Here is a 12,385-nt window from a genome sequence, read left to right as displayed (position 1 = left end):
CTCAAAGGCTTGCCTCCAGCACACCCCGGGCCCAGAAAAGGTATTTCGGCTGCCTGCTGGGGACTGGAAAAATCAGGGATGGAGTTGCTAAGCAACAGGCAGACCACAAAACAGAGCTGGTGGGCTGCATTCAGCTTGGCCAGCCAAGTAGCATGTAGGTCTGGAATTACATATTTGAATAAGGAACATCATTTACATACTACAATGGTGTCCTTGTTCCAGCATCATTTAAGCCAGAATATTTAAATCCATACCCATAACAAGATTCAATTAAAGTGGGGACCATGTTAGCAAAAATATATCTATACACACATCCATCTTTCAAGACTCAACACGACTACGTGAAAGATCACCCATTCCAGCCATGGTTCCTCAACAGAAACAGATCCAAGAGAACTCTTTGCAAACCAAATGACAAAGAGCAGCAAAGCGGCATTCCAAATAATTTCAAGCAACAACAGATGAGAGTATCTTGTGTCCCCTTGAGCGGACAAAAAAAAAACAACTACCCTGGTATTGAGATGCGGCCATGGTCAGAGATATTAAATCCATGATCCAATTAAACATAATGGTCTTCATCAGCTACTTGATGGATAGCCTTAATCACCATAACCTAATTTTGGGAACTCTGAAAGAGCTGATGATGATTTATCTGTAGCTGGACACGCTGGACCCACTGGATACAGCCAAAGCTGTAGGAGCCGGGTTCTCCATCAGCCCCTACATTCCAAGCAGCGAATGAAAAGAATGCAAAGCAGGTGTAATATGATCACTGGACTCTAAGCCATGATATATGACAGGAGCACATTCTGGAAGTGCTGCAGATGATTTAAAATTAAATTCATTGGCAATTGGAAATACTATCTCAGGCCGCTTAGTTACATGGAAGAATGCTATTAGCATTGGATGGAAGGTGTGATTTGCACAAATGTGCGAAAGTAAATAGTACCAAGTAGATAGTCAAGAGGATGAATTCAAAAATTTCCCCTGTAACACTTGAGGGCATACCTTATACTGCACCCTTGTATTGAGTTTATATTGTATTGTATAAGTGCCCATGACTACTTTATCAGCCGTGAACTGTGCATGATGCTTAACGTGGCCAAATGCTTAAAAATGCCTTCCACGGTGAATACGGCTGTCATTCGGCTTAGTACCTAGGCAGGTGCTAAGTGAAAATACTGTCACCCTTATGCCGAAGACACATAGGTGCAAAATTGATGTTTTGAGAAAATAATATTTGACGTTCCCATTTTAATGACTTTCAATGGGAAAAAATGAAGTTTAGTTCAAAATATAAGCTGTTTAGAATTGAAAAAAAATAATTCAATCTCTTGCTATGTATACGACAAAAGACTAACAACTTGAAAAATACAATTAGATAAAAATAGCCAAGAATGCATGACAATAGTGCTCCGTGATTAATTTCTCTCCTGAAAAGTGTTCCATGTCTGAAAAAGTTTGAGAATATCTGGATTCTATAGGGTAAGAAGCAGCAGTGGCGTAGGAGGTTAAGAGTTCATGTATCTAATCTGGAGGAACTGGGTTTGATTCCCAGCTCTGCCACCTGAGCTGTGGAGGCTTATCTGGGGAATTCAGATTAGCCTGTACGCTCACACACACGCCAGCTGGGTGACCTTGGGCTAGTCACAGCTTCTCGGAGCTCTCTCAGCCAACCTACCTCACAGGGTGCTTGTTGTGAGGGGGGAAGGGCAAGGAGATTGTAAGCCCCTTTGAGTCTCCTGCAGGAGAGAAAGGGGGGATATAAATCCAAACTCCTCCTCTTCTTCTTCTAAGAGAAACAGTATGTATCATTAGTGTGCAAAGAGGATATAGGTAAGAACTGAAACGGTCTTACTAGTGCAACTGTCCTGAGAACTTCTTGTCAGTTCCAAATTGGCCAAAAATTCCAGTTCAAGTTACAAGACAAAGGTTGTTTCCATATGGAACCTGGCATTGAATTGAAGAAGATTTTATTGAAGCATTCATATAACGTCATCCTCTAACGGTCCACTCTGTGAATTTTCACACCAGCTTTGCTTCCATCTTTCACAAAGGTGGCCTGATAGAATCTTTTTTGGAAAGACTGCAGTCAATGCACATTTGTGAACGGGATGGACAAAAAGACGCAAAATTTGTAGAGGTTCACAGTAATACTTGCCTCAGCCCCTCACAGCTGTCATTCCCATCTCCCTTGTAACATCAGATGACTTTTTGAGGTTTTTTAAAAAAACCAACAACCCTGAATCATTGCAGTATTATAATGTTCGATAATCAAGATCTACTAGTGAAGTCGGCCCGCGAGGGTCGCAAGGAAGAGGCAAGACGCAGCGATATCATCCGGTGGAGAGAGCCAGTGGCAGGAAGCGTGATCCGTGGATCTGGCAACTCTGCCGTGGTTTGCTCCCTGGCACCTTTTATTAGGGTTTGCCAAGAGGCGGGTCGGCATTCCTGCGCTCTTTCTGAGGCTCTGCTGGGTTCGCAGGGCTCACCCCTACATACTAGTTCCTCCAGATTTCATTTGTTAAAAAGGAAGCCTCTAGCCCTTTTTGTTGCTGAGATATGGCAACAAATATAATATTACAACACTACAGCAATCTAGCAATTACCAATTTTTGAAGAAGCCTCTGGTAACACAGCAAAGGAAAAGCACAGGGAAAAAACTGTAGCTGATTTATTTCAGTACTTCATTTATATACCCTTTTCTCCCCAATGGGGACCCAAAGCAGCTTTCATCGTTCTCCTCTCTTCCATGTTATCCTCACAACAATCCTGAGAGGTGGGTTAGGCTGTAGAGTGTGTGACTGGCCAAAGGTCAGCCAGCAAGTCACCATGGCACAATGGGAATTCAAACCTGGGCCTCCCAGATCATAGTCCAAAACTCTACCCATTATGCCAAAACTGACATGCACAAAAGTCTTGTGTGGACACCCCATTGCCAATGTGTTCATTATGACAGCGAAAGGGAAATGAAGAATCTCTGCTGCAATGGATGCAGCAAAGGCTTGAAGAGTCACCTCTAGTGATACCCTGTTTCCCCAAAAATAAGACATCCCCTGAAAATAAGACGTAGTAGAGGTTTTGCTGAAGTGCTAAATATAAAGCATCCCCCAAAAGTAAGATGTAGCAAAGTTTTTGTTTGGGAGCATGCCCATCGAACAGAACACCAGAGCATGCAGCTGTGGAGCGGAAAAATAAGACATCCCCTGAAAATAAGACATAGCGCATCTTTGGGAGCAAAAATAGAATAGAATAGAATAGAATAGAATAGAATAGAATAGAATAGAATAGAATAGAATAGAATAGAATAGAATAGAAATTAATATAAGACACTGTTTTATTTTCAGGGAAACATGGTATGTGGACTTACACTCTCCAGCCTGCACAAAGTAAACCAAGCAACAACATAACTAGCGATCAATGATCAAACCACCCCTGTGAGCCTCAAGAAAATGCAGTTTTAAATGATATTCAACATTAACCAGGTCACAAACAACCCATCTGAACAAGTGCTATTGCTAATAATGGAATAATTAACTGATCCCTTTGCTGTTCAACTTAAAGTCTGTATAATGCTCTATTACCGTAGGAACCTTTTAAAAGTCCTTATCATCCATATAACCCGTACCCAACTTTAGGTTCCAGTTGTCCACATAACACTTTGTCCAATGTATTAGAATGTAAGCACCATGTGTAAATCATGCCACAGGTTTCCTTTGTCAATTGCATGCCACATGGAAGACAGAAGCCACCTATGAGGACTACACACACAAACCCACAAGGTATGTTCAGGAAGCACAAGCTACTACAAAGAGAAAGGTAACATACAGTAAACTTGTCAGATTTCACAGTCCTGGCACTCGCTAAGCAATTATAATTTCAAAAAATTCACGTCACAAAACATTTCCTCATCAGCAAAAATTTTCAATTAAAATTGACTTCAATTTCCAACTTATTTGAAACTGTCTTGATAACGATTGGAGTATTCATGGCACCTGTTTTCCCTATTACACTGAAATGTGATGCCCAGAGGTGACCTATTTTTCCACAGCCCCCTTGCACACATAAACAGCTTGTTTCCATCTCAAGGCACACTCAGGAACACAAAATATTATTGTTGGTTTTAAGTATTTCCCCTTTCAATATTTTCCATTCCATAAAAGAAGCGATACAGAGATAGAATTCTGAACCCTCGTCAAACTAAATCCTATACCACAAGGAAACGGATTTAAACGGACTAGAAAATGGTGATACAGAAAATGCTGGAAGCTCAAAGTTAGGGGTGTCGAACATGTAGCCCGGGGGCTGGATGGAGCCCATTGAGTGAGTTATCAAGCCTGCAAGCCAGCTGAGTCAACACCCCCCACCCCCTGCAAGCCAACTAAGTCAAAAAACCCACTTCTGATCTGGCCTGGTGAGCAGGGGAGCTGCCTCAGCTGGCTCATGGACCTGACAAGTCCTCTCAAGGTAGCCACCCAACCCCGCTGCAGGCTCACCAGTCCAAGCACTCCTAGTGCCATTCTGGGGGCAGCTGACACCCCCCGCTCTAAATCTTCCCTCTCCCCCGAGAAACTCTCATGGCTTGAGAGCAAAACTGGGAGTTGAAAAGTCACAAACACGGCATTAAGCGGATACTGAGTTTGCCAGCTGAATAGGAAACTGCTAATTTGATTTAAACGCTCCAGGTTTAACTGAGCTTTTGGTGAATCCCTATAATCCAGGAGGTTCAGCAACTCAGACCAAAAAAAAAATAAGTTCAACAGCAGGTACCCTGGCCAGAATACTGCTGTCAGTTGACAACTGATATCTGCTCATTTAACTCTGATCAGTGACTGATGGTAAAAAGAAAAGAAGAAACACAGTGGCGAGGAAAACCTACTGTGGCAAAGCTCATTACAACAGAATTCACACCATACCTGTGAACTGCACCAGGAACATGAGGAGGTGCTGCCTACGGTCCCAGCACGTGCTAGATTGCTACCCACTCTCCTCTGTTACCATAAAACGGCCAGCACCCGTTCATACGTGATGCGCCTAGAACAAACCCAGTGCCAGCAACTGGCGTAACAAGAAGAGAGCTTAACGTCAATAAAGCTATCACAGCAGGCAATTGGAAACGCTGGGATGCTAAAGAGGAAAGGCATGGAACTTTTATATATCTGTGCGTGTGTGTAAATGAGCGGCTGCCCACTGCTGCATCTGCCCCCATCAATCAATGGGGAGGGACGCTCAGAGCCTGAATCCTGGAAATCAGGGGGAGGTGGCCAGAGAGCAGGTGGCTCATCTGCGAACTTGCCAAGGATTTTGGACCTCTTGAGTGCTGAGAAGAGGCGGGCAGCTGACAGGCCCCCAACCTCGCAGGCTGAATGCAAGCGGTCACCTTAGCAGATAGGAATGCAACATCAGGGGGAAGGCCTGGCGGAAAACAGCTCGGTGCTCCTTTGTTCTGAAAAAAAAAAAATTCACACGCAAGGACAACGTTTTCAGACTCTCCAAAAGATTTACGGTGTGCTCATATTTCCTGACGGAAGATGGAAAGAAATCCAACAGGATCATCCTAAGCCCACTGAAGTGAATGGGCTTATTAGAAGGGTGTAACTCAGCTCAGAATGGCAGGGTTAGTTTGCTATGGGCTGTGGATATTGGGATTTCGCAAGCGTCTGTCACAACTCAGTCATAAAAGGGTTAACCGTTGGCATGTAAACCAGTTGCCAAAGTCATTGTTTATGACCTGATCTATTGACTAGCCATTGCTTACATGGTAGTGAGCACATACATCTGTTTCTTTGTTTGAGCAGGCACCAGCATCACCGCCGCCGCCGCCACCACGAGCACGAGACAGCAGATAGGTACTAAGATGTAACCAAACTTAGGCGGCTTCCGCATGGGCCAAAAACAGTGGTGTGAAAATGGGGCAAAATGGTTTAAAAGGGTTTACATTGTTTTCACGCCGCTGTTTTTGGCCCATGCGGAATCCGCCTTACAGTAATGTAGATGTGTAACAGGAAAGAAAGGATTTCTTATTTCATCTCCATGTAACCGTCCCTTTATAGTTAGTAAACTCGTATATAAAAAGCAACTGAGAATCTGTCTCTTCTATTCTGTTAATACACACACAAACACAGAGAACAATATTTTCCTAACTCTACTTAGGATGTAAGACTGCTACCCAAAAGATATTCAAAAGTAATGTGAAAAGATGCTCAGGACCTAGGAGTCTATTATTGAACATCTGTTTCCTTCCTCAAGTGGCAAAAGTTCCAAAGGTAGCCACTACAATGTTCACCTACCAGAAAAGAACACCTTCCCCTACATACATCTTTAAAGTACTAATCTTTAATCAGTACAAAAGACACGTTCACTGTAAATTTATTGAATGCTTACAATGGATTTCATGATTAGAGGAATCAAGTTATCATATCTAAAACGGAACATACATTGTTAGAAAGGTTAGCAAGATGGAGATTTTTCCACAGGGCTTTCTTTTCATTCTTTCTTTTAATGATACAGATGACTATTTCTGTTGTGACCCCTTCACTTTGGAACAATCTACCAGAGGAAGTGGGTTAGGTTCCCTACACTATGGAAGACATCTCTATTTGAACAAGCTACAATTGACTTGTTCCTAGGCTGCTGGGTATGAAAAGTCTTCTACTTTTAAATGAATAGCATTTGTGATCTAATTATTATTTTGTTGAACAGATGGTGTTTTGAACATTGTGATATCTTATATTCCAGAGTAAAGCATTGCACATAGAAACAGAGGTATTAAAAACATTTTCTTTAAATAAATAAAGTTAAACTAATGGAAAGGCAATATCTACATTTTTGTTTATGTAAACAACATTTTGGCCCATATTGCAGACAGAAGTGGAGAGAAATCAGAGAGAGCAGATTGCCAGAGACAAGATGTATAAACTAGGGATATCCTCAGTCTCATTGCCATGTTTAAGGTATGGATGAGGCGGTTTGAAATGGAGAGACTACATAAGTTCAGAGGCTGAAGAACACCTGGAAACTCAATCAATTGCCCCAAACCACCTCCTCACTAATCTGTGGTTATGGTTACTTATAACGGCAGAAATTAACACCCTGCACTGGACTGTATTGAACCAGGCTAGCCCAATCTTGTTAGAAGCTGAGCAGGATAAGCCCTGACAGGCATTTTGATGGAAGATCTGCAAGGAATATCAGGGTCATGACATAGGGGCAGACAATGGCAAATCACTCCTGAACACCTTGAAAACTTGAAGGGGTGGCCCAAACTAACCAATCTTGTAAACAGACGCTCAGAACATGAATTTAATGAGAACTTCACTTTTTACACAAAGTTGAATCGATCATGTAAAAATGAAAATAACTTGAGGATTTAAAAAATCATAATGATTAAGATATAATAGTCTAACCAATAAGGATGTTTGGAGTTGGACGATAAATGACAGTGATTTAAAGATGTCATAACAGTTTCTCTAATATTAGAATGTCACATTGGGATCCATTATGTAATGTTTAATCAACATAGTTATGGGTAGATGTCTTCTCTGTTCAACTCTTATCTATTCTCTAGTATTTTTCTAATTCTATCCTGTCAAATACACTGTGAAAAACAATTAAAATATTTTTAAAAAGAAAACCTTAAAGCATTGTCAAATGTCAGCTGGGACTTGACAGCACTTTCAACCACCACACTGACCTGTACCAAACAATACCAATTAACAGCAAGAACAATAATACTTAACAGCATTTGAGAGAGCTCAAGGCATAAAAAATACATATCAGCCACTATCGTCTAGTGCAGGAGTCTGCAACCTGCGGCTCTCCAGATGTTCATGGACTACAATTTGTAGTCCATGAACATCTGAAGAGCCGCAGGTTGCAGACCCCTGGTCTAGTGGTTACACAGTCAGGCTGGAATCAGACAGACAAAGTTCAAATCCCCACTGTGCCATTGATGCTTGTTCGTTGACCATGGACCAAATCACACTCTCAGCCTAACCTACCTCACAGGAATGTTTTGATGATAAAATGAAGAGAACAACATGAGTTGCATTAGGTCCCCTAAGAAAGATGGGGTATAAATGAAGTAAATAAACAAATATCTTCTTGTAAATCTTTACTTCAAGCCTATAACATAGGACAGTACTATGACCCCTGTACTACAAGTGGGAGGACTGAGACTAAACGACAAGCAGCTAGTCTGGTAATAGCAAACCTATGACACACATGTCAAAGGCATGTCAATTCTACCCCGACAACAACTACTCTACCTGTCTGAGTCGTTTTTGTAATCATTTGAGGTTTCTTTACATAATACATAGCACCATACATGATTGGACTATATTTTTGAAACAACTGAATATATAAAGAATTGCTTGTTGTCGGGAGCAGGGGTAACACCCCAAAAGAGTCAAGTTGGGCATTTTCTGAATTTTTGACACACCAAGCCCAAAAGATTCATCATCACTGATGCTACTCTAAGAGCTTGTGTAGAGACGAAACTGGACTAAGAACATCCAGATTCATAACTCGGTCTCGTAGGTGCTTGGAGAAAAGGGTCCGTGAAAATCAATTAAACTTATTTTTTTTTAAAAAAGACAAGAGGTTAAGAGGTTGCCATATGTCAGCTGGGATAGAAATGCACTCTGCATTTGCTCAGTGCCACTCTTGCTTCTGCATTTCAGCCCTAAGTCCAGTTCCAGTTTTAAAAGCAGTTTCCAGGGCCAAATCGACGCACAGATTGAACGTGGGGAAAAAATGCCCCCCTCCCTTTTTAAATTTTAGGGAGAACCCTAACAATTGAAACGGAAGAAATTAAGCAGGTCGTTGGTAATTTCCATGACAACATAAGTCAGGCCTGCCCCCGCGCACCTAACCGGAGAACAGGCAAAACTGGGCCCCACCTTCACCTGGTTGCCCAGCAACGCCCACCTGCTGGCCCTGCGGCCCTCCGTCGCCGGTACTCCTGGAACATCCGCAATCCCCGTCTCGGCCTCTTTTCTACGGCCCAGCCTGCTGGACATTCGGGCGCTTCACGAGCCCCACCCCCAAGCGGCTTACGAGCGGTTCCATTGGCTGTCGGTAGTCAGGGGCGTGTCCTGAAATCCGAGAGCACGACGGGAGTTGTAGTTTCTAGCGCGCGGAAGGCGGCTCCGAAGGGCAGATTCTATTCAATGCGTCGAGGCAAGCACGCTGCCAAACTGAGCACGGGAAAGTTTTGCTCCGTTCCACTGACTCCGTTTGAGCATTTGGCTTTTGCTGGGTGGGAAATACCTTTTAAACTGGATGTATCGTGATTTAATATATTCATTGTAGGAAGGTATCCCTTTGAAAAGCATTAGGGAACTGGAGGACCAGGATGGTAACCAGAACAGGTGGGGTCTGGGGTGAGTTACAACTTACCTCCAGACAACAGAAAAAAAGTTTCCATGGAGAAAATGGCAGGTTGAGAAGGTTAACTCTATGGCATCTGATGCCATAGAGTTAACCTTCTCAACCTGCCATTTTCTCCATGGATTCACATCCCTGTTGAGTGATTCACATCCCTGTTGAGCCCATATCCCACAAACCTGGACTTACTCAGGTCCCACGCACCCCCACCCCAGTCTACAGCAGTTTCCCAGTCTGGATTTGGCAGTCCTATTTGGAGCCTTTTGAAAGGCTCTAAAATTCATTTACTGCTACATCCAAAAATAAACTTCACAGTCTTCCACCTACTTTCCAAGTTCAGATCAAACTGCTGGGTTCTATTTACAAAACTCTGAAGATTTATTGATACTATTTCTGCTCCACTTTTCTTACTACATCTTTTCCTCACCCTCCATATTATCTTTACAACAACCACTCTGTGTGAGGTTGGTTAGGCTGGGAGAGAGTGACTGTCCAAAGCCACCCAGCAAGCTTCCATGACAAAGGGGAGGATTCAAACTTGGGCATCCCAGATCCTAGTCTGACATTTTCTCTGGACCAGGGGTAGGGAACCTGTGGCTCGAGAGCCGCATGCGGCTCTTCTGCCCTTGCACTATGGCTCCATGAGCCGAGCTGCTGGCCCCATCCTTGCCCGCCCTGCAGGCAGCAGGGTGGGAGCACCAACTGCCCACAGCCGGCTGGGCCATGCCACCGGCTTTCCCTCTCGCCTGTCCCATTGGAGCGGGGCGGGCGCTTTCCCGGTGGCCGGCGAGGCCGAGCCGCTGGCCCCATCCTTGTCTGCCCTTCAGGCAGCAGGGCGGACGTATCTACGCGCTTCTCAGAATGAGCGGAGTAAAAGGTAAAAAACCCCAATATATACAGTGCTATCTTTATTTTAAATGTCAAAAATTATTTGTGGCTCCAAGTGTTTTCTTTTCCCATGGAAAACGGGTCCAAATGGCTCTTTGAGTGTTAAAGGTTCCCTACCCCTGCTCTGGACTATACCCAGTGGTGGGATCCAAAAATTTTAGTAACAGGTTCCCATGGTGGTGGGATTCACAGTGGCGTAGCGCCAATGGGGCTGGGCGGGGCATGACAGGGGCGTGGCCATGCATTCCGGGGGCAGGGCATTAATAATTTCTCTGTTATTGTAAAAAACTCTTACTGTAAAAAAAAAGTTCCTAATTTCCAGCTGCTATCTTTCTGTCCATAATTTAAACTCATTATAGCAAGTCCTATCGTCTACTGCCAACAGAAACAACTACTTCTCCTCTAATTGACTGCCTGTCAAATACTTAATACTTTCAAATACTTAATTTTGTTTCTAGAAATCAAAAGAAGGATTCCTTCCTTAAACAAGGAACTTTACCATATTTCTAAAACATGTTTTTAAAACAGCCCAACAGGGAGAATTATCCCGTTTTCTACCTTCGCTAACCAGCCACATAGGAAACAACAGGACTTTATGATTTTTGGACCTAATGGAATTTCTAATGGAAAAGCAGACCCAATTAGTAACCCCCTCTTGGCACACACAAATAATTAGTAACCCACTCTCGGGAACTGGTGAGAACCTGCTGGATCCCACCTGACTATACCAGGATAGGGTATCTGAAAGATTCGTATGAACCTGTTTGCTAAGGTCCTGCTCCAACTGCTCCCCATTTCGAGGTGAGGTAGATGGCTACAGGGGAAAGGACCTTCTCAGTGGTGGCTCCCAGGCTGCAGCTTAGCCTCCCAAATTAAATTTATTTGGGGCTCACTGTAAAACTGTTTTATTTTAAATCACCTTTTTGTGGCTTTCCTTAAATTATTTTGCCACTCTCTTTCATTGTTAATGTTTCACATTTTTTAACTTGAATTTTATACTATAGATGTATGTTAGCTATGTCATGGGCTGTGCAATGGAAAGACAGGATAGAAATATTTTCAATAAATAAATTCTGTTTATTTATTTATGTTATTTATAGCCAGTCTTTCTCATTGAAACTTGAGGCAGATTACATAAGTCAGTCCATCAGCAGGTTGAGATATCTAACAATCTAATAGGTCTAGGAGTGCAAAAGTCAGAAACAAGTATAAGCATTAAACATGAGCTGTTATACAATACAAGAAGGTAAAAGATATTATACAATACAAGAAATGGTATTACCTCCTAGGTAATAATGTAATGCAATGAGTGCAGGATAAAAACATACAACAGCATACAATACATAGTAGGAGTATAGTATAGTGTTCCCTGTACTAAAATGTCTTCCTGAATCGTTCTGTTATAATGCAACCCTGTTCCTTTATAAACATGTCCTCCTGGCTTCTGTTTTACATACTGTAGATTGCAGAAAATATTATGGGAAGTTTTATGAAATAAAGTTATTTTCCAGCCCAGTTGAAGGGAGCATTGACTGATAAAACCTTAAACCTCTGTGATCTCCAAGGTGCTACTGGACTTAATCTGTTTTACTTCGCAACTGCCCTCTGAAACTGAAATAGGCTACCCCTATTTTCTAGCCCTGTAATTCCCAAATTATTTCCCATGACACATTAATTAAAAATTCCTGGGAGCCTCAAAGCACCTGTCCGTGGAGCAGGCTGACCTTGGGTTCCAGTTACTGCTCATGGAATAATTACAGTCTACTGTTTAGGATGAGCCCCGGGGGAGGGCGGTATATAAATTAAATTTCAAATCAAATCAAAAATCAAATGAACCAGTCACATTTCTGGGAACTGGTGAGCTAGTGTGTTTAGACTCGTGCCTGGCTAGGAGCATGGAGCTCCAAGTTCAAATGCCCTTGGGTCAGTAATTCTTTCAGCATAACATGCTATAATTTTGTATTGAATTCTAATAATTGTTGGAGTGTTGTGGGGTTTCCGGGCTGTATGGCCGCTCTTGACAATGCCAGCCACAGATGCAGATGAAACGTCAGGAAAAAAATGCTACTGGAACACAGCCATACAGCCTGGAAACCCCATAACACTCCAG

General features: G+C 42.7%; 1 protein-coding gene across 7 annotated transcripts in view; it reads right to left on the bottom strand.

The window, feature by feature from the left end:
• ENOX2 (ecto-NOX disulfide-thiol exchanger 2) overlaps positions 1 to 9,031 on the bottom strand; it is a 34,545-nt gene extending 25,514 nt beyond the window's left edge. For 2 of the 7 annotated variants that reach the window (XM_048514775.1, XM_048514777.1), the window contains exon 1: positions 8,929 to 9,031. In XM_048514775.1, the coding sequence (XP_048370732.1) occupies positions 8,929 to 8,971 (43 nt within the window). In that variant the 5' untranslated portion in view covers positions 8,972 to 9,031. Of the gene's footprint in view, positions 1 to 4,916; positions 4,936 to 8,900 lie in introns of those variants that run through there. The other 5 variants (XM_048514778.1, XM_048514780.1, XM_048514779.1 and 2 more) reach the window with 3 other exon arrangements.
• Positions 9,032 to 12,385: the final 3,354 nt, after the last annotated feature.

Source organism: Sphaerodactylus townsendi, linkage group LG13, assembly GCF_021028975.2.
Source record: "Sphaerodactylus townsendi isolate TG3544 linkage group LG13, MPM_Stown_v2.3, whole genome shotgun sequence".
NCBI classification, from domain to species: Eukaryota; Metazoa; Chordata; class Lepidosauria; order Squamata; family Sphaerodactylidae; genus Sphaerodactylus; species Sphaerodactylus townsendi.
The sequence above is the reverse complement of the archived record's forward strand: the minus strand, read 5'-3'. Positions and strand labels throughout refer to the sequence as shown.